This window comes from Erythrolamprus reginae, chromosome 10 (genome assembly GCF_031021105.1).
Source record: "Erythrolamprus reginae isolate rEryReg1 chromosome 10, rEryReg1.hap1, whole genome shotgun sequence".
Classification (NCBI taxonomy): domain Eukaryota; kingdom Metazoa; phylum Chordata; class Lepidosauria; order Squamata; family Dipsadidae; genus Erythrolamprus; species Erythrolamprus reginae.
In genome coordinates, this window is record NC_091959.1 from 7317226 (window position 1) to 7337136 (window position 19911).

General features: G+C 43.3%; 2 protein-coding genes across 8 annotated transcripts in view; one reads left to right on the forward strand and one right to left on the reverse strand.

Moving 5' to 3' along the window:
- Positions 1-8637, reverse strand: part of MYO9A (myosin IXA) — a 124978-nt gene extending 116341 nt beyond the window's left edge. For all 7 annotated transcript variants that reach the window (XM_070762963.1, XM_070762960.1, XM_070762962.1 and 4 more), the window contains exon 1: positions 8401-8637. The gene's annotated coding sequence lies outside the window, so the exon portion shown is untranslated. The remainder of the gene's footprint in view (positions 1-8400) is intronic.
- Positions 8638-8949: 312 nt separating this feature from the next.
- On the forward strand, positions 8950-16431 carry SENP8 (SUMO peptidase family member, NEDD8 specific). Its single transcript, XM_070762159.1, has 2 exons — positions 8950-9295; positions 13318-16431. Exon 2 carries the CDS (start codon positions 13362-13364, stop codon positions 13995-13997), a length of 636 nt encoding a protein of 211 aa, XP_070618260.1. The 5' UTR covers positions 8950-9295; positions 13318-13361; the 3' UTR covers positions 13998-16431.
- Positions 16432-19911: the final 3480 nt, after the last annotated feature.

Here is a 19911-nt window from a genome sequence, read left to right on the forward strand (position 1 = left end):
ATGCTTATACTTATTCCTGTTTATACTTATATAATATATATGCTTGACAAAATAAATAAATTGAAAAATATAAAAAATAAATAAAACAAGCAAACTAAAAATGACTTGGAGAGAAACCTATTAAGTGAGACACAGGGCACTTCCAACATAAAAAGTAATATTGGGGAAGAAGGTGGAAACAACAGTTACCATTTCCTGAAAAGCATCAGTTGAAGTTTCATTTCAAAATCCTTCACTTATGCAAATGGTTTGTGTAAATGTTGCCCATTGACAATAAAATGATCTATCATTACTCAGCTAAATTCATTCCAAGCCATAAGCTAACAGAAACATTACTGGATAGTCTAACTGACTCTGTCTTCTTTTTCTGGTATCTATAATTAGACCTAATTTATCCCCGCACACACACCACCAGAACGACACCCAAACAACTACTGCCAAATTCAGCCTTTTTTCTACTTAAAAAAAACAACAACACAAAAAATTGCTTGACAAAGGCTGAAGAAACTAATAAACACATTATTTCCTAGAACTGGAACACATGGCGTGTAACAAGGTTGACATTTTACAAGATGCATTTATAATCAATATTACAAGAAAGCCTTACGACAATTGAGCCCAAAATTTCTGCTGTTAAGTGAATTATGTCTCATTTTACAACTTCTCTTGTCTCAGTTGTTAAGTGAATCACTGCAGTGTGATAAATTAGTAACCTGGTTAAGTAAATCTGGTTTGCTTATCGGAAGGTTATAAAAGAGGATCACGTGATCTTGGGACACTGTAACCATCATAAATATGAAACAGTTGCCAAGTGTCTGAATTTTGATCACATAATTATGGTGGATGCCAGAAAGATTGTGTAAAAAATGGCTATGTCAATTTTTTTAGAGCTGTTGTAACTTCAAATGGTCACTAAGCAAACTGTTGTAAGTCAAGGACTACCTGTAGTTGTAAGTGCAACAGTCTTCTGTTTCACTATAACACAGTAACTGTGACTTAGCTAAAACATTGGAAGAATGATACTTAAACAGAACTATTTAAAACAATGTAAAAAAGAGAATATATTATTTATTGCTGGATGTATGGAAACTATATCACAGGTTGTATACATGGGGTACTTTTTAGGCCAAGATCTATATTTGAGGCTTTGGGAGTCGGAGGAGGAGGAGGGAGACCTTATCGAAAACGAACCTGTGTTAGATCCTAGATTTAGAAGATCTCAGAGCAGACAGCAGAAATTGTATGGGAAAAGGAAGAAATTGAGCAGGGTAAACAATTGGGCTGGGTTACTTGGTCAAGTATACCAGGGCACAGAAATGCGTTGTCATACCTAATTTTGATATAACTAAAATCAAATTATTTAACCTGATTATTTCCTGCTGATAAAATTATCCTTGTTATCACATCAAACTTGCGGCAAGTGTTTGAGAGGTGGAGGCCAGGCTCAAGAAACTTAAGGTCAACATGATTCTGTAGATTGACTAGGTACTTTTATTCTAAGCCATGGTTTGTTTCAACACGGTTCACTGAAAACACCAGAATGGCTTTCCTCATACATAATGTAACACACAATTTTACAAACACAGTAGCTGGGCTGATGTACCATGCAAGCAAAATTATTATGCAACATAATAATGTATGAATCAAGAAAGCAATTACATAAAGCTCTTGGTTTCTTCTAAAACTCTGCTAGGCATAGAGTGCCTTTCTAAAATTTCAATAGTCAGCTCCTCATTTCTTCTCTAAATACAGGTCATGCACAGCTTGCCAGATAAAAGTTCTTTTTCTCAGTTCATTCAGATGGCAAAACTAACATTAACGGGTTTAAATGATAAAAATAGATGTTCACTGAAAACTGGAAAGGAATATTGTTGGTAGGAGCAATTTACTTAAAATGGACCAATTTTTCTCCTTTAGCGCTCCCTTAAAAAAAAAGGCCAGACAGCTATTCATACTCTGCATTTCTTCATTGATTCTAGGTTGCATTAGGTTAGCCCAGGGATAGACAAAGTTGGCTCTTCTATGATTGTGGACTTCAACTCCCAGAATTTCCTGAGCCAATCATGCTAGCTCAGGGATTCTGGGAGTTGAAGTCCAAATGTCATAGAAGAGCCAACTTTGCCTACCCCTGGGTTAGCCCAAATCTATTCATCTCACACAAGAACAGTTTTCCCCCCCGAACGCCATCACTCTGCTAAGCAAATAATTCCCTCAACACTGTCAGACTTTCTACTAAATCTGCACTTCTATTCTACTAGTTTTTCTCATCATTCCTTTCACCCATTTCCTCCCATGTTGACTGTATGACTGTAACTTGTTGCTTATATCCTAAGATTTTTATTAATATTGGTTCTTCATTGCTTATTTGACCCCTATGACAATCATTAAGTGTTGTACCACATGATTCTTGACAAATGTATATTTTATTTTATGTACGCTGAGAGCATATGCACCAAGACAAATTCCTTGTGTGTCCAATCACACTTGGCCAATAAAAATTCTATTCTATTCTATTTGTATTTTATTTAGTCCAGAAACTGATGCTGAGGAACTTCTGGGGTAGCTTAGTTCCTCACCCAAATTGATGACCATATTACAGTTTGAATCTGTTAATTCTATAACCCATTGTATGCTGCCATTATATAAAAATCAAAAACCCTGTCCCTGTAAAAAAAAATATTGTCGCACCAAGCTCTTTCTTCAAATGGGAATAGAGGATAGGGCGCTCAAATGCAAAATAAATTAGCTGACGAAAATAACAAAACAAATACTGCGGTTCAAGTGATGCTGCATATTATAGTAGAAGTTTTCCAACTGTAATGGGACTGCATTCTTCCATGATTATGTAATCTACTACTTCACACAAGTTCTGTGGCACACATCCAATAAATACAAACGGCTGTGATACCGAAAAGGACAGTTTAAAATCCACCATATTTTGAATCATACTCCTTAGGGCCTGTAACCACAACTGAGGTTATCTTGGGCCCTGTTAATTAACTGTGTAGTTTGGCAATAGAAACTCTGGATCAACACCGGTGATTATCCTCTCTCCCCCCCCCCCCGCCCACCCCCCCAGGAAGCTGCCTCCCTATAATTTATACAAAGTTTAACTGTTTGTGATCAGCAAGGATCCTGATCTTTTTCTAAATAATATGAATAACATTTTATTTCTGCAGCTCTGTATCTGAAAACAATTTCTGGTTTAGATAGAGACAAAAAAGCACACTGACTTAAACTGATCGTTTTATTTCTCGAATAAAGGTAACAAAGGTACCTAAGTGCCTGCCAGGAAACCAATAGTCTGCCTTACAGATATTCTCTGAAAAATCCATTGAGATGACCAATCATATAGAACTTTATTTTCCAACATGATTCTCCATGGGAACATTGCCAAGAATACTTGGTAATGTGGAAAACAGCACATCAAAACAAAAAGCTGCGGAGACCGAAAGGGATAGGTACTAAGAAGGGCATTAGACTCAGTGTCTGCATTTGACAGCAACACAAAACTACACACAAAACAGGGGAGATGCTCACGCCGGAAACAGAACAGTGATTGGCACATGCAGGATGGGAAGCAGCATTAGCTGAAGTTGCAGGCAAGAAAAAGTGGGGTGGGTGGGGGGTGGACAAAATAAGATCCACTTAGGAACCCTTCTGATCCAGTCAGTGAATGGAATCAGTGGTGGCTGCTCTGATCATTACCTTCGTTGGAACCTGGATAAAGCAGATATGTCCTTTCAGGTCTTACTAGACCTCTGGGCAGGGTTGACTATGACGTCCTGGTTTGTCAGTTTGAGCCACCAGTTATTGGGGCCAGGGAAGATAAACTCAGAATATCTTCGCGACCGCCTCCTGCCGCACGAATCCCAGCGACCGGTTAGGTCCCACAGAGCCGGCCTTCTTCGGGTCCCGTCGACTAAACAATGTCGTCTGGCGGGACCCAGGGGAAGAGCCTTCTCTGTGGGGACCCCGACCCTCTGGAACCAGCTCCCCCCTGAGATTAGGATTGCCCCCACCCTCCCTGCCTTTCGTAAACTCCTTAAGACCCACCTCTGCCGTCAGGCATGGGGGAACTAAAACACCTCCTTCTTGCCCATGTTGTTTTGTTGATTGATTGACTGTGTGCCTGTTTTTTATATATATTGGGATTGTTTTATGAAATTACTAATTTTAAATTGTAATTAGATTGGTGGGCATTGGATTTTTATTATGTACTGTTTTTTATTATTGTTGTGAGCCGCCCCGAGTTTGCGGAGAGGGGCGGCATATAAATCCAATAAATCTAATGTAATCTAATCTAAACTCAGTGGTGAAATGCTCCCGTTTCACTCGTGCCTGTTGGTCATTGAAGAGACGGTCATGAAGGCAGTGTGAGGCTCTGCCTACTTGCACAGATGCCTTTGGGTTCTTTTGCTCTCTGAGCATGCACCAAGTGTTCTGTGCATGCGCAGAGGGTAAAAGAACCCAAATGGTGGGTGGGCGGAGCCTTGCGCTGCCTTCACGACCAGCTCTCTGACGACCCACGGGCACGAGCGAACCAGGAGCATTTCACTCCTAGATAAACTACTTTTGCAAATAAAACCTGAGCCCCTTGAGAGAAGCAGCTACAAAAGACTTCAGGATGCAGTTTGAATTCAGATGTCTTGCTTGATATTACCAAAGCACTGCTTTTGTCTCCTCACAGGAACCTTTGTTGACCATGATGTAGATCAACATTGTAGATAAAAGCTAATTTAGCAGTACTGTAAGATAAAAATGCGACTCGAACAGTCAGTAAAAGCAACTGAATTCAGACAGCTATGCTGCATGTGAGACTCCTTTAATTGTATTGCAAGGGAAGCAGCTATGAGTCTCACTTATAACTAATCTCCACCAACACAAGGGGAAGGGTTCCAACTGCTTCAACATTCATAGAAGCAAACAGACTACGTGTGTAAGGACAGCAGCACTTTGGGTCATAAGTCTCGTGATGAAGGCAATCCCAGGGAACGAATTTTAGCAACTTCCCATTTCTGAATCTGCTGACAAGCCCAACATTCATCATCCCACGATAAAAACAGCAAGTCTAACTTCAAATTAGTTTGCCTTCTATTTTCTCTAAGAAGTACTAAAATATTGAAATATTCCTGTAAATGAGGAATACTTTAGAAATTACATAAAGCATTCTCTTTTAGAGCCAAGTAAAAACACGTTTATATTTTAAAACATTTCCAGATTTTTTTTAAAAAAAGTTTCATTTGTATTAATGATGCATTAAAAATAATCTATTTTTCTGGAGAATTCATTAATATAGGAAATACATTATGAATTTAAATGGGCCTTTTGATAAGCAGCATCAGCCATACAGGAAAGCAGGCAACAGCTTCATTATGATTCCAAATTCTGGGTCTTTATTAGGGCTGAATATCAGAGTTTTAGTTACCTAAATCAATCAATGGCTTTTTGAGCAGTTTATTTCTGATGCTGAGACTTTTTTTTAATAAAAATGTTCTCCTGAAAAACAAATAATAAAAGTTTAGAGAAAATATGTAGTGGTAAAATATTAATAAACACACCATGCTAAATCAATAAAACAGAATTACTTTTTTAACAGCGTCTTCGGATGCCACAGGTAACTGAATCAGGCTGACCTTAAAAAAACTAATTAGGTTGAAAGTACCTGATAAGAGGCCAATGGGAAATCCCAAAACTACAGATTAATCTGAAAATTTTAAAAAAACTGCAAAAGAAAAGTTTCCAAAGTGTTGCCAAGAAACATACATTGTTATCATTGTATTTAATCACCAGAAGTCAAACTCAAATTTAGGCAGTCTTTTCCTTTTACCACTGCAATTTCAAAAGAGCGCTTTAATAGAGCATTACGATTTTTGACTACTACATTTCCTTAAGAGAATTGATTATTTTTAAGTGATAAAGCTTTCTAATACATTCAATTGTTGTGTCTCTTGTATATTCACAAAATCTTCCAAATGTTCTATTATTTCATACATTTTCTTCATGTAAAGTTTTGATTCCAGGACTCCAAAAATGTGTCTTATAAAAATTTAAGGCTGAATACATAAATTAGTAAAATAGTATACTAAAATCTCTCTAAATTAATACAATATCTGATTTCAGAATATCTTTTAAAAGATTCTATGGAATACATTCCAAATTTAATCTGTCTTCACCTAGTGATAGCAATATTGTAGAACATATAGTAAATGAAATAAAATGACTATTAGTATATGGGATGCAGAAGATGCAGTTTTAAAGAAGTTTTACTGAAAAATTTCTTGAATGAAAGTGTAGTGAATTAGCATTGATAGTTACAGTAGTGTCAAACTCACTACAATGATAATGAGTTTGACACTACTGTAACAATGCTAATTCCTTATTTGCTTCCTTTATTCAAATGGCTGAATAAATCCACATTTAAAATAAAAAACTAACACCCTGCTTGGGTCCAATAAACACAGAGCCACATACTAGTCAAACATTCAGAAACCTGCACAAATAACTAGTAAGAAAAATATGAGGTTTTATTCATATAATCCTGCACCAAATGCCCAATTCACCTTTGTGGAATCCCTTCCAAGTTTTTCAAAATACTGCATTCATCCTCCACAGAATGGAGAAAAGGAATAATGCCCTTCTAATGCAACCCACACTGCTGTGCTCTTTGTCACTTCATTTACATTATGATAAATCTGGACAGCCAAACTGTAGCTCCTTAAAAACAAAAAAACAGATTCAAGGAAAATAATTCACTCAGTGCAAGAAAAGTAGAGCACAGAGACTGCATGCATTAAAAAGCAGGGCAAGGGGAAAACTGGCTGCAAGTGAACTTAAGAGGCTGCCAATCATTTTTGTTAATACTGCTAAAGATATAAAAATGTTTGAATTCCACAGCACTGTGAAATCCAGTTGTAAAATACATTTTAAATAAATAGTCCATGTGACACATGGAGGAAGCAAGAAGATTATGCTCCTTTTCCCATCCTGAAGATTAAGGCAAAGACTGATGGATTTAGAGAGTGAATTCAGAAAAAGCTACTGCCAAAGATGCACCCTCCAAGTATGTTTTCCTAAAACTCTCATCCTTTCCAGCCAGCAGGATCCACAACCACAGCCATTAACAATCACAGTCACGAGAGTTTTATTCCACAGCAACAGTTGAGAACGGATCTTCCCTCCACGCGGTGTCATGCCATGCCTTTAAAAGCATCCTTGAGGAAAACCACCACAGCAAACAGAGTGTTTTTTTTATTACAATTAATGCAGGCATGCAACCACATTTCGCAGCAGAGCCTTTACCAGTTCGACTGGACTGCAGCATTCCTGCCCTACTGAAGGCCGGAGACAGATCCTAACCGCCCAAATTTCGGCTCCCAAATCAGAATTGGAAAAAGAAAAGAAAAAAAAGAGAAAGAATGCAGCTTCCTTTGGTGGCTTATCTAGTAAATACAGCAGCACAGATAAACAAATATTGCCATTAGAAAGTTTTTACACAGGAAGAGCCTGTAAAGGATGCGGAGCAAATCCATTTCTTTCTATCTCCTGTGGTTTTTCTTTTCTTTTTCCTTAAAATACCTCCCTTAGGAGAAGATAAGAAGGAGGGGGGAACTTATTTGTCTCCTCTTAGCACATTTTGGGATTATTTTTTTCTTGGGGGGGGGGAGAAATCACAATGCAGCTGCTGCAGCCCAGATTTCAACCTCGCACACCAGGCAATGCAACAGCACACAACCATCCTTTCTCTCTCTCTCTAAACCCCCCACCCATTTTTTTTGCTTTTTTTGAGGGGGGGGAGCCGGGACTGTCAAGAAACCCTCCCAAAAATGGATGATCTCATGTAACAGGAGGGGGGAAACGGAGGGAGGGGCAGGAAAGTGGAGGCTCGATGACCTTGCAAGGAGGCAGAAGAAGGGGGTGCAAGGAAGGGGTGGTGTGGAGAGAGGGGGGGGGTGTCTTCCAGTAGCGAAGGGGGGGACGGGAGGGCTCCCCACAGGAGGGGAAATCCGGGAGCCGCCTCGAATGAATGAAGCCCCCCCCCCGCGGGCCGAGAGAAGCAACCGGGTCCCCCTTCCCTTATTGGTGTGTGTCTGGGGAGGTATCCGTGAGGTAAATTTGTCTTCCCTTATTGGTGTGTGTGGAGGAGGGGGGGTATCCGTGAGGTAAATTTGTCCAGTCCCCCCTCCTTCCTCCCCCCCCGCGCATCCCTCCCGTCCGGATCTCGGCGGCGGCGGCCCCGGCCCCCATTTCCTCCCTCCATCCCGTCGCTTGGGGCCGCCCGGGGGAGCCGCAGGTGCGGAGAAGAGCGCCCGCCCTGCTCGCTCGGTCGGTCTTTCGGGCGCCTCATCCCCGGGCTGAGAGGAAGCCGGGCGGAGGGCCGGGCAAGCGGGTGAGGCTCACCTGCGGGACCGCCGCATCGCTCCCGCCGCGGTTCTCTCGCTCGCTCTTTTTCGTTCCTTGGCTCCGGGCCGGCGAAGGGGCAGCACCGCCACCGCGACGGCCACCCGTCTCCTCCCCGCTTTCGGTGGGGAGGAAACGCCGCCTCGCCTCGCCTCACAGCAGCCTCAGCCGCCGCCTCGCACGCGCACGCGCACCGGCCGGGGCCCGCCCCTCCCTTCTCTCTCTCTCTTCCACCCCGCCCGCACCCAGCCCGAAGCTGACGTGACGCGCGCGTTCGCGCAACCAGCCGCGCCCCAAGCCAAGCTCCGCCCACACCTCCTCTTCCTCCTCCTTCCCCCCCTTTCTCTTTCCTCCTCCCAGGGGGCGGAGCGAGGAGGAGCAATAGAAACGGGCAGGCCCATCCGAAAGGCAGGAGGATTCCCGTCGGTGCTTTACGCGAGTGGCGTAGCGCGGGATGGGAGGGGTGAAAGCCGAGGGAGGAAAGCCGGCGCCTTTTTTTGGTTTTTTTTTACGACGCCGACGTGCTTGCCGGCCGCCCCGGGCAACCCCCCCTCCCCCAGCGAGAAGCGCTAGGCCCGGCGGCAGGTAAGGCGCTTCGTGAGGGAAGATTCCTCTGAGGGGAGAAACGGGCGGGCGACCCTGGCTGAAATGAACGGAAAGGCCGCCTGAGGCCGCTCCGGCTGCTGGACAGCGCTGGCACAGGGCCGGACCCGCCTCCCCGCCGGCGTTTGAATGGTTGAAACCCTGCCGCCTTTTTCTCCGTGAAGGAAAACCGTCCCTGCCCCGCCATTCATTCGCCCTTATCCCGTGTTAATCCTCGATTTACGACCCACAAACGGAATCCCTCCGTTGCTAAGTGAGACATTTGTTCTGCCCCGCTTTCTTGACCCAGTTGGTAAGTGAACAATCTCTAGACCTCTAGATACACTTAAGGTCGCAATTGAGCCCAAGATTTTGGTTGTTAAGTGAGGTGGGCTGAGTTTTTGCCTCCTGTAATGACCTTTCTTGCCTCAAATTGTTTACTGAATCGCTACAGTGGCTAAATTTATTTATTCGATTTTTTAATGCCGCCCTTCTTAGACTCAGGGCGGCTTACAACATGTTAGCAATAGCACTTTTTAACAGAGCCGGCATATTGCCCTCACAATCCGGGTCCTCATTTGACCCACCATGGAAGGCTGAGTCAACTTTGAGCCGGTGATGAGATTTGAACCGCAGACCTGCAGATCTAGCAGTCAGCTTTAGTGGCCTGCAGTACCGCACTCTACCTGCTGCGCCACCTCGACTCATCCAGTAACCTGGTTGTTAAGTGAATCTGACTTGGGGAAAGGTAGGAAAAGCGAATCATGTGACCTCCCCCCCCAGGGACACAGCAATGGTCGTAACTATGAAGCAATGGCCAGCCGTCTAAATTTTGATCAGGTGACTGTGAGGATGCGGTCGCAACTGTGAGGATGCGGTTGAAACTGAAAAAACGGTCATGTGGCACATTTTTCAGTGCCATTGTAACTTGGAACTGTCACTAAGCGAACTGTCTTAAGTCAAGGACCACCTAGGAAGCGAACTGCAGGGAAATTCTATAGGAACTAATAGTCATCACAGCTTTTCTTGTTTTACCTGGTGAGATGGTAGCATCTGGCTTACCTTGGCTAATCTTAGAAAAGCTAAACAAGGTTAGAATAAAATAGAATAGAATAGAAATCTTTATTGGCCAAGTGTGATTGTACACCCAAGGAATTTGTCTTTACTGCATCTTCTCTCAGTGTACAAGATACATTTGTCAAGAATCATGAGGTGCAACATTTAATGATTGTCGTAGGGTACAAATAAGCAATCAGTAAAAAAATCAATATTAATATAAATCATAAGCAACAAGTTACAATCATAAATGGGAGGAGATGGGTGATGGGAACCATAGAAGATTAATAGTAATACAGCCTTGGTGAATAGTTTGACAGTGTTGAGGGGAATTATTTGTTTAGCAGAGTGATGGTGTTTGGGGGAAAACTGCTTGTGTCTAGTTGTTTTGGTGTGCAGTGCTCTATAGTGTCGTTTTGAGGGTAGGGTTTGAAACAATTTGCGTCCAGAATGTGAGGGGTCAGTAAATATTTTCACAGCTCTCTTTTTGACTTGTGCAATATACAGGGCCTCAACGGAAGGCGAGTTGGTAGCAATTGTTTTTTCTGCAGTTCTAATTATCTTCTGTCACTAAGTCTGTGTCTATCTTGTTGGGTTGCAGAACCGAACCAGACAGTTATAAATGTGCAGATGACAGACTCAACGATTCCTCTGTAGAACTGTAGGTTCATCTCAGTTAATACTTGAATGAGACACCACTAAGAAATGTAGGCTAAAAAGCAACTCGGAAAGCAGCAGTAGAAACAACTGGAGACCTCACCTACAAAAAGATATTGACAAAATTGAACGGGTCCAAAGACGGGCTACAAGAATGGTGGAAGGTCTGAAGTATAAAACGTATCAGGAAAGACTTAATGAACTCAATCTGTATAGTCTGGAAGACAGAAGGAAAAGGGGGGACATGATCGAAACATTTAAATATGTTAAAGGGTTAAATAGGGTTCAGGAGGGAAGTGTTTTTAACAGGAAAGTGAACACAAGAACAAGGGGACACAATCTGAAGTTAGTTGGGGGAAAGATCAAAGGCAACATGAGAAAGTATTATTTTACTGAAAGAGTAGTAGATCCTTGGAACAAACTTCCAGCAGACGTGGTTGGTAAATCCACAGTAACCGAATTTAAACATGCCTGGGATAAACATATATCCATTGTAAGATAAAATACAGGAAATAGTAAAAGGGCAGACTAGATGGACCATGTGGTCTTTTTCTGCCGTCAGTCTTCTATGTTTCTATGTTTCTATGACATATCTTTACCCCCCAAAAGCAACATGGATGTGGCCATGAAGTCGTCAGAGGTTGTGCACAAGATTTTTCTTCTTACTCTACAATTTTCAAGACTATTTTTCTTTTCTTTTTTCTACCACTGGAAAGTTACTTGGCCTAAAAAAAGGTTCTTGTATGCCTATCCCTCCATAATTGCAGGGTTTTTTCTTTGTATAGTATACTTAAAAGTGCTTTGTTGTAGCTTCCAAGAAAATGAGTTGGTATCTAAAAAAGATTTCCTTTAGATATAGAATTTATTTGGTGAGTCACTGCCGAGAGGTTTCAAGTAACAGCTAATGGATAGAATGAGCAATACTTGGCTATTGGGGAAAAAAGAAACGCAACAGGAAATGAAAAATTTCTTGTTATGGGACAATGCCATTTTGCTCTTTCTGCAATTTGAAGGCTAAGCAGTGAGAAGGATGCAGCATCCATTGTGTGGCTATTATTCTGTGCAAGTCCAGATTGTTGACTCAGGTAATCATAGACGCTCCCGTACCATTTTAGTGCTTCTATTATGCTGATCAACATTATAGTTCTTAAATCCACAAGATATTTGCCTCAAGAAGAAGCTCTGGGTGAATTTTTTTTTAAAAAAGCCAAACACCACCAGTTCATTATAACAAGGGGTCTCCAAACTTGGCAACTTTAAAAACTTGTGGACTTCAACTACCAGAATTACTCAATTAGCAGGGTTGAAAGCCACAAACCTTAAAAGTTGCTAAGTTTGGAGACCTCTGCATTACAGAAGATCTATTATATACATCCCTCATGTATATCACTCTTAATTCTCATTGTTTTCAAAAGGCAATTGTTTAATTATTGCCTTTGAAGATCTTAACGATTACTAATACATACAAGTCATCAGTGAATTTCCTTTGTCTTTTAATTGTATGCAGGAAAACGTCCCATTCCTTCCTAATGAGTAAATAAATCAGCACATGCAGCGTCTTTCCTGTTGTAATGAATGGGTGTTCTCCAGTTTTCTGTGAGTCATGCCCAGGGGACAGCGCTCACTGTCAGTTGTCCGCTTTCAAAAGACTGAATCAGAGCCTAGAGATATACAGAAGTATTTACAAAAGCAGAACATCAAATACACTTCAAGGCTGCAGTCAGTTTTTTAATTCCTTGAGAAAGTTTCAGTGGCACCGACCTTTAGATGAACAAGAATCCAATCAGGCTGACAAATATGCAGTTTTGTCACCGAATTCAAGAGGGGGACTAAAGGAAGAGTCCGTTTGTATTTCTTGAGGTGGGAAAAAATATTTTAAAATCCAGTCGACGTCTAATCAATTGACATGCTCCCATTCGGCAAATCAAACGTTGGTATGTTCTCTAGCTCAGTGTTTTTCAACCAGTGTGCCGCGGCACACTAGTGTGCCGCGAGACATGGTCAGGTGTGCCGCGAAGCTCAGAGAGAGAAAGGAAACAAGACAGAGAAAGAAAGAGAGAGAGAGAACAAAGCAAGAGAAAGAGAAAGAAAGAGGGAGAGAGAGAGAAAGAAAGCAAGAGAGAGAAAGAGAAAAAGGAAGAGAGAGAAAGAAAGAAAGAGAGAGAGAGAAAAAGAAAACGAGAGAAAGAAAGAGAGAGAAAGAAAGAAAGAGAAAGAAAGAGAAAGAAAGAGAGGTAGGGAGAGGGAGGGAGGGAAGGTGGGAGAGAGAAAGACATAGAGGGAGGGAGGGAGAAAGAAAGCAAAAAAGAGAGGAAGGAAGGGAGAGAAAGGAAGAGGGATCGAGAGAGAGAGAAAAAAGGGAGAGAAAGAGGGAGGGAGAGAAATAGAACTAAAGGGAGGAAGAGAGAGAGAAAAAATTTGTCCAAACTTTTTTTAGCGCCCCCCCCCCCCTCAATGTGCCCCAGGGTTTTGTAAATGTAAAAAATGTGCTGTGGCTCAAAAAAGGTTGAAAATCACTGCTCTAGCTTTCACACTTAACCTTTTTCATCCAGTAGCTCAGATGCAGGAGCCCTTCACAATCCTCATGTGTAAATTTCTTTTTTTCACCTCTGTCCCTTTTAGGCGTTGGGCTCTCTCCAGCAGTCGTAGCCCTGCTCTTGCACAGAATGGACCCTGTTGTCCTGAGCTACATGGACAGTTTGCTGAGACAATCGGATGTTTCTTTACTAGATCCTCCCTGCTGGCTTAACGACCACATCATCGGTTTTGCCTTTGAGTATTTTGCCAACAGCCAGTTCCGGGACTTCTCCGACCAGGCCTGCTTTGTGGGGCCAGAAGTGGCTCAGTTCATCAAGTGCACCACCGACCAGGAGGAGCTGGCCGTGTTCCTGGAGCCCCTCGACCTGCTGCACAAGAAAATTGTGTTCCTGGCTATCAATGACAACTCCACCCAGGCGGCCGGTGGCACCCACTGGAGCTTGCTAGTGTACTTCCAAGGCAAGGACAGCTTCGCTCACTACGACTCCCACAGCAGGTGTAACTCGGCGCATGCCAAACAGGTGGCAAAGAATTTGCAGTCCTTCCTTGGCAAGAGGGGCAAAGTTGCCTTCGTGGAAGAGAAGGCTCCAGCGCAGCAGAACAGCTACGACTGTGGGATGTATGTGATCTGCAACGCTGAGGCCCTGTGCCAGGAATTCTTCCAAGGGCAGCAGGAACCGGTGCTCCAGCTCTTGACTCCTTCGTACATCACAGGAAAGAGAGAAGAATGGAAAAAACTCATCTCTAGACTCTCCAAGAAGTGACTTGTGACTTTCCAGCGATTGGTCTTTTTTTTTTTTTTTTTTTAATCTCTTTCTCTGTGCCTGGGAGGAGCACATGTGCACAAGACTTCTTTTTCCCTACAGAAAGAATGTACTTGTCTTTGCACTTCTTCTGCGCTGCGTTATTTGGCAGTGCTAAGCCCTGGGAAGTAGCGACGCCATTTTCCTCACAGTTTGGAACAGCTGCTGCTTAGACCTAACTTCCGTATTCTCCCAAATCTCCGCGATGTTCTTGTACACCTCTGTGTGTGTGTGCGCGCGCGCGCGTGCAATCCAGTTTCAGTGATGTCAGTGGCAGAGACACGGCCTCTGCGCAATTACGGCAGCTTTCGGTGTCTCTTGGAAACATCCCCGAATGTCTGGGAACGGAGATCAGATTTTTATACGGCTGCAAAATTACTGTTACCGCTTGGATCCAAAGCTTCGGTCTTAGGGCTGGGAAGCAGAGGTCCCTTATTCCTTCTTTTCTGAAAAGGAAGTGGGAGGGGGGTAAATCTATTTATTGTGTGAAGTGTTTTGCCTGCCTCCAGTAACTATATGCTTTCCTGTAGTATGAGGAAGCCAAATTATTGTACAGTACAAGTTGCCTCGAAGGCAGGAGAGTCAGCTTCTCTTTATTTCTGGCTCCATCTCCGCCTCCTGTTTATTTAACACACTAAGGATTTTTTTTAAAGGTGCCGTACTTCTGAATGAATGGTATGATGAAATTATTAGAGGGAAAGGAATTTTCCCTTCAGTATCCAAGCCAGGGCCAGGGGAAAGGAGATAGATGGATGATAGATACACTGTATTTTTCAGCATATAAGATGCTCCAGAGCTTAAAACACATATTAGGTTTTGGGGAGGAAAATAAGAAAAAAAAAATTGCCTCTGCCTACCAGCATCTGTCGATATTCATCTGGCTAGCATCCTTGCAGCAAATAGCAAACAGCCTGGTCAGCTTCAGAATATTGTCGCAGCCTGATTCAGCACAAGCAGCTGATTGGCGGATGGATCAGCCTTCCAAAATACCGCCAATCAGCTGTTCCAGGCTGCAGGGATTGCCACAGACCATTGCCACCTCTGTGCCTCACGTTTTTGGTCTCTGAACACTCCGTTTTAGACCCGTTTCAGGCTGCAGGGATCGCCACAGCACATTACTGCCTCAGCACATCATGTTTTCGGCCTCCACACACCCATTTTTTGTCGTGTCGTGGTTCCAGGCAGAGGGGACCATGCAGAGATGGCGATGTGCCATTGCAATCCCTACAGTTGGAAATGGATCTAAAATGGAGCCTTCGGAGGTTAAAAATGAGACCTGCGGAGTCCAAAAACGCGAGGCAAAGAGACAGCGATGTGCTGTGGCAATTCAGGCAGCCTGGAACAGGCCTAAAACAGCGTGCGAAGGCTGAAAACAAGATGCATGATGGCCCAAAATGGCTGAAGATGAGGGCTGGTGGGTGGCAGGGCTTCAGCAACATTAGTGTATAAGACACACCCAAATTTTCACCGTCTTTTCGGGGGGAGAAGCGCATCTTATACTCTGAAAAATACGATATATCTTTACAGAAACTGAAATTTCTGCATATCACTTTGAGCACTTTGTCCTAGAGAGTGCCTTAATAGTGCACTGAATCAATTTCTCTAAATTATATTCCTTTGGACTGAAATAATCTTTATCCTAAGATAAAATACAAAAAATAGTACAAGGGCAGACTAGATGGATCATGAGGTCTTTTTCTGCCGTCAGTCTTCTATGTTTCTAAAGTAAGGCTTAGTTTTGTTAGCTAACATTGCATATTATGATTTCTGGATATATACTTGTAAATGGCAGGAGGACTTGAGTGTTTTGTGCAAGGAAGAACTGGAGTTGATTCATATTCCTCGAGAATTGCAGATGCAGACAACTGGATGGATGTGCCCGTGATTCTGCTGCAGAAATTTAGCAACACGTTAGGAGAAAAGTTGTAATAGCCAACAAAGCAGTGGATTAGCTCTCACCTATTTCTCAAGCCTCCTTTTTAATTGCTGAACAAGTGAAGGTAGAATCATGACTGAGATTCTTCCATGGTTGTGTGATGTAAATTTGCTTCCTTCTGCTGAACATTTGGCTGGGCTGAAAAAAGCAACCTATCTTGTCTCATAATGTGCCAAGCCCTATGGTGGTATAGCCTTAAAGCCTATATTATCTGAGTTTCCCCCACCCCCTCCATTAAATCTTGTTTTATTGATTCCTGATGGATGCTGCCTCAGCAACGATCCTTTTTTAAACATTGCACAAGGAGCATCTTGAACAGGATTTAAGTAACACGCTTGGTTGTTTTACCGTATGTTGAAACTGTTGGGCAGAAGCAATTTCTCTTATTTGAATAATCACATTATGTTTGGGGAAAACCCTTCAGTGAAATATTAAAAAGAAAACTTCTATGGAAAGTGATGCTCGGTGGCATAAGTCTCATTTTGTTTCCATACGATTGTGGAATTGTGGAAAACACATCCAGCCGGAAACTGGGGAAACAACCACTTAGTTCTGCAGATTATTTTCTGAAAAGATGAGGAAGCTTCTTGGGTTAAGAGTGCAGTTATAGCGCATTAAAATCAAGGATGCCTTCAGTGGCTGTTTTGAGGCAGCTCCTTCCTTCAGTCATGGAGTTCGAGGACAGCATCAGAAGCACCTTCTGTGTAATGCAGGGTTGTTTCTCTCTTGCCCGCAAAACGATCTTAAAAAGGGAAGTCCTTAATAGCTCCCTAGGAACTCTTTGGTAGCAACCTACTGTTAAAACCCAGGTCCTTCCTTTTGGGGTATTTTTAGCAGCAGCCTTCATCTTAAAGGCAACTCGTCATAATTACTAGGTTGTCAGCTTCCTTATTGTGCTGCAGCAATGAAAATTCAAGCTTTATGCCATGGTGACGGGGGACATTGGCATCCCTACCTCTGGTCAACAGAGGATTCAGAATAAAAGAGGAGTGGGATCAAGGAACAGGCCCTATGCGGATTCTTTCATTTCAGTTTCTGCACCAACTATTGAGCGCCTTCACATCCACCGAAGACAGGCATAGCAGAGACACACCAGAAATGACCGATGGAGTCAATTTGGCTCTCAGCTGGGTTGAGGGGAATGTGCTTCTCTAAATGTCTGTGGGAGTCACAGTTGTCCCCAACGGTGCTTTTTCAAAAGGCAACTGGATTTTCTTTTGTTTTTCCTTGAAGACGTTTCATTTCTCATCCAAGAAGTTTCTTCAGCTAGAATGGAAGAAGCTTCTCAAGAAAAGAGTAGTAAGAGTGTAGGGGACCAGCGTTAGAGCTGGGGCTTCTATGTTTTGCGGCCTATAGTTTAAGTATATAGGCGGTATAGATTTTCCATATGTATTTGACGTAGTTGCTAGTGCCATCATTTATCAGCAATTTATAAATTTATTCATTCAGTTTCTTTGTAGTTCAAAATTTGTGTCGATCGATGTTTACATTTTATCGTCTCAATTTAGTATTATGATTCATGTGGTTATTTAATGGTTTTACATGCTGTTTTAGTTGGACATTTTTCTTGATGTATAATTTTTAAGTAATTTCTTTTTTTTAACCAATGGTACCATTTGTCCCATGCTTTATAGAAATCTGTCTCATCCTTGTTTTGCAATTCCATTGTTAGCTTGAACATTTCTGCACATTCCATTATTTTAATCAAAAGGGATAGACCGGTTGGGAAGAAGCTTCTCAAAGGAGAAGCAAAATGTCTTCAAGGAAAAACAAAAAAAATGCCCCTTTTGCCCCATTTGCATCAAAAGGCACCTCCAACGTCTCGGGGCCTATTTACCGGGAAAAGTGCAAAAAAGGGCAACAAGAATGATGAAGGGAATGGAGCCCCTCCCTTATGAAACCAGGTTGCAACGCCGTGGTCTCTTCAGCCTTGAAAGACGGTGTTTATGGGGTGACTTGATCGAAGTGTATAAAATCATGCATGGGATAGAAAAGGTGGATAGAGGAAAATTCTTTTCTCTATCACACAATACTAGGACGAGGGGGCCCTCCCTAAAGCTCACAGGTAAGAAAGTGAGGACAAATAAAGGGAAATATTTCTTCACCCAGAGGGTCCTTGGTTTATGGAATTCACTTCTAGAAGAGGTCGTGACAGCTGTCAGCCTGGGTAGCTTCAAGGCAGGATTAGACAGATTCATGGATGCCAAGTGTATCCACGGTGGTTATTGAAACGGATGTCTATTTTGGTTGAGGCAGGCAGGGTTCCCTTGGGTCCCATTTGTTAGGGGTCCAGGGAAAGGGAGGGTCTTGCCTTCTCTTTCTGCTCAAGATCCCCATGGACAATTGGTGGGCTACTGTGTGAGACAGAAGGCTGGACTCGATGGGCTTTGGCCCGATTCAGCCTGGCTCTTCTTATGCTTCGGCCTGGTGCTTGTCGGGGATTGGGGACCCCTGATCTAGAAGTCGCTTAGCTCTAAGCAAGGGCCATAGGAACTCCCGAGTGTCAGTTATTGCTTGAAAGGCTTCGGACGGGTGTCCGAATGCAGCAGCTTTCTTTAGGCGCAGCAGAGAAAAGCAAACAATTTCTTTTGCCAAGGGCGTCACCAGGCAGAGAAAGACAAACACTCTGTAAGGTGCCATTCAAGGGATTCTTAAGACTTTCCACCCATTTCCCTCACCCGACTACTTTATTTATTTATTTCTTTATTTATTTATTTATTTATTGGATTTGTATGCCGCCCCTCTCCGGAGACTCGGGGCGGCTAACAGCAATAATAAGACAGCGTATAACAATAATCCAATACTAAAAACAATTAAAACCCATTATAATAAAAAACCAAACATACATACAGACATACCATGCATAAAATTGTAAAGGCCTAGGGGGAAAGGGTATCTCAGTTCCCCCATGCCTGGCGGCAGAGGTGGGTTTTAAGTAGCTTACGAAAGGCAAGGAGGGTGGGGGCAATTCTAATCTCCGGGGGGAGTTGGTTCCAGAGGGCCGGGGCCGCCACAGAGAAGGCTCTTCCCCTGGGTCCCGCCAAGCGGCATTGACTTTACATTGACTTTCCTAAATGACCCACTCTTCTTCCTGCCTTGACAGGTGGACCACCAGGGATTCTCCCCAAAAACCTATGAAGGCCTATAATCTTTATGGGACAGAAGAGATCAAGAGGCTGCGAGTTGCATTTGAAGCAGGACAGACTTGGAGGAGCCACAGAACAGGGTAGGAGAGCAATAGTGCATAGACCTCTATGCTGCTTCGCCATGCTTTACAGCCATCTCTAAGCGATTTACAAAGTCAGCCTGTGGCAGTGATGGCGAACCCTTTTTTCCTCGGGTGTTGAAAGAGCATGGGCGCGCGCAATCGCCCATGCCCGAGTGCCCACACCCATAATTCAATGCCAGGGGAGGGCGAAAACAGTTTTCCCCGCCCCCCAGAAGCTCTCTGGAGGCCCGAAACGGCCCGTTTCCCAACTTCTGGTGGGCCCAGTCGGCTCGTGTTTCGCCCTCCCAAAGCTCCAAAGGCTTCCCTGGAGCCGGAAGAGGGTAAAAGCGCCCTCCCCCATCCCCCTGGAGGCTCTCTGGAAGCCAAAAACACCCTCCTGGAGCCTCTGTGCGAGCCAAAAATGATCTGGCCGGCACACACATGCATGTTGGAGCTGAGCTAGGGCAACGGCTCACGTGTCAGCAGATATGGCTCCGCATGTCACTTGTGGCACCCGTGCTATAGTTTCTCCATCACTGGTCTCCAACAATCGGAGTCCTCGTTTTACTGACCTGGGAAGGAAAAAAAGATGGTGGTACATACAGACCAGCACATTGTGATGTCACTAGCGAGTCTGCAATGTTGAAGAGCCGGGGTGGCGCAGTGATCAGAGTGCAGCACTGTATGCTCCTTCAGCTAACTGCTAGCTGTAGTTCAGTAGTTCAGATCTC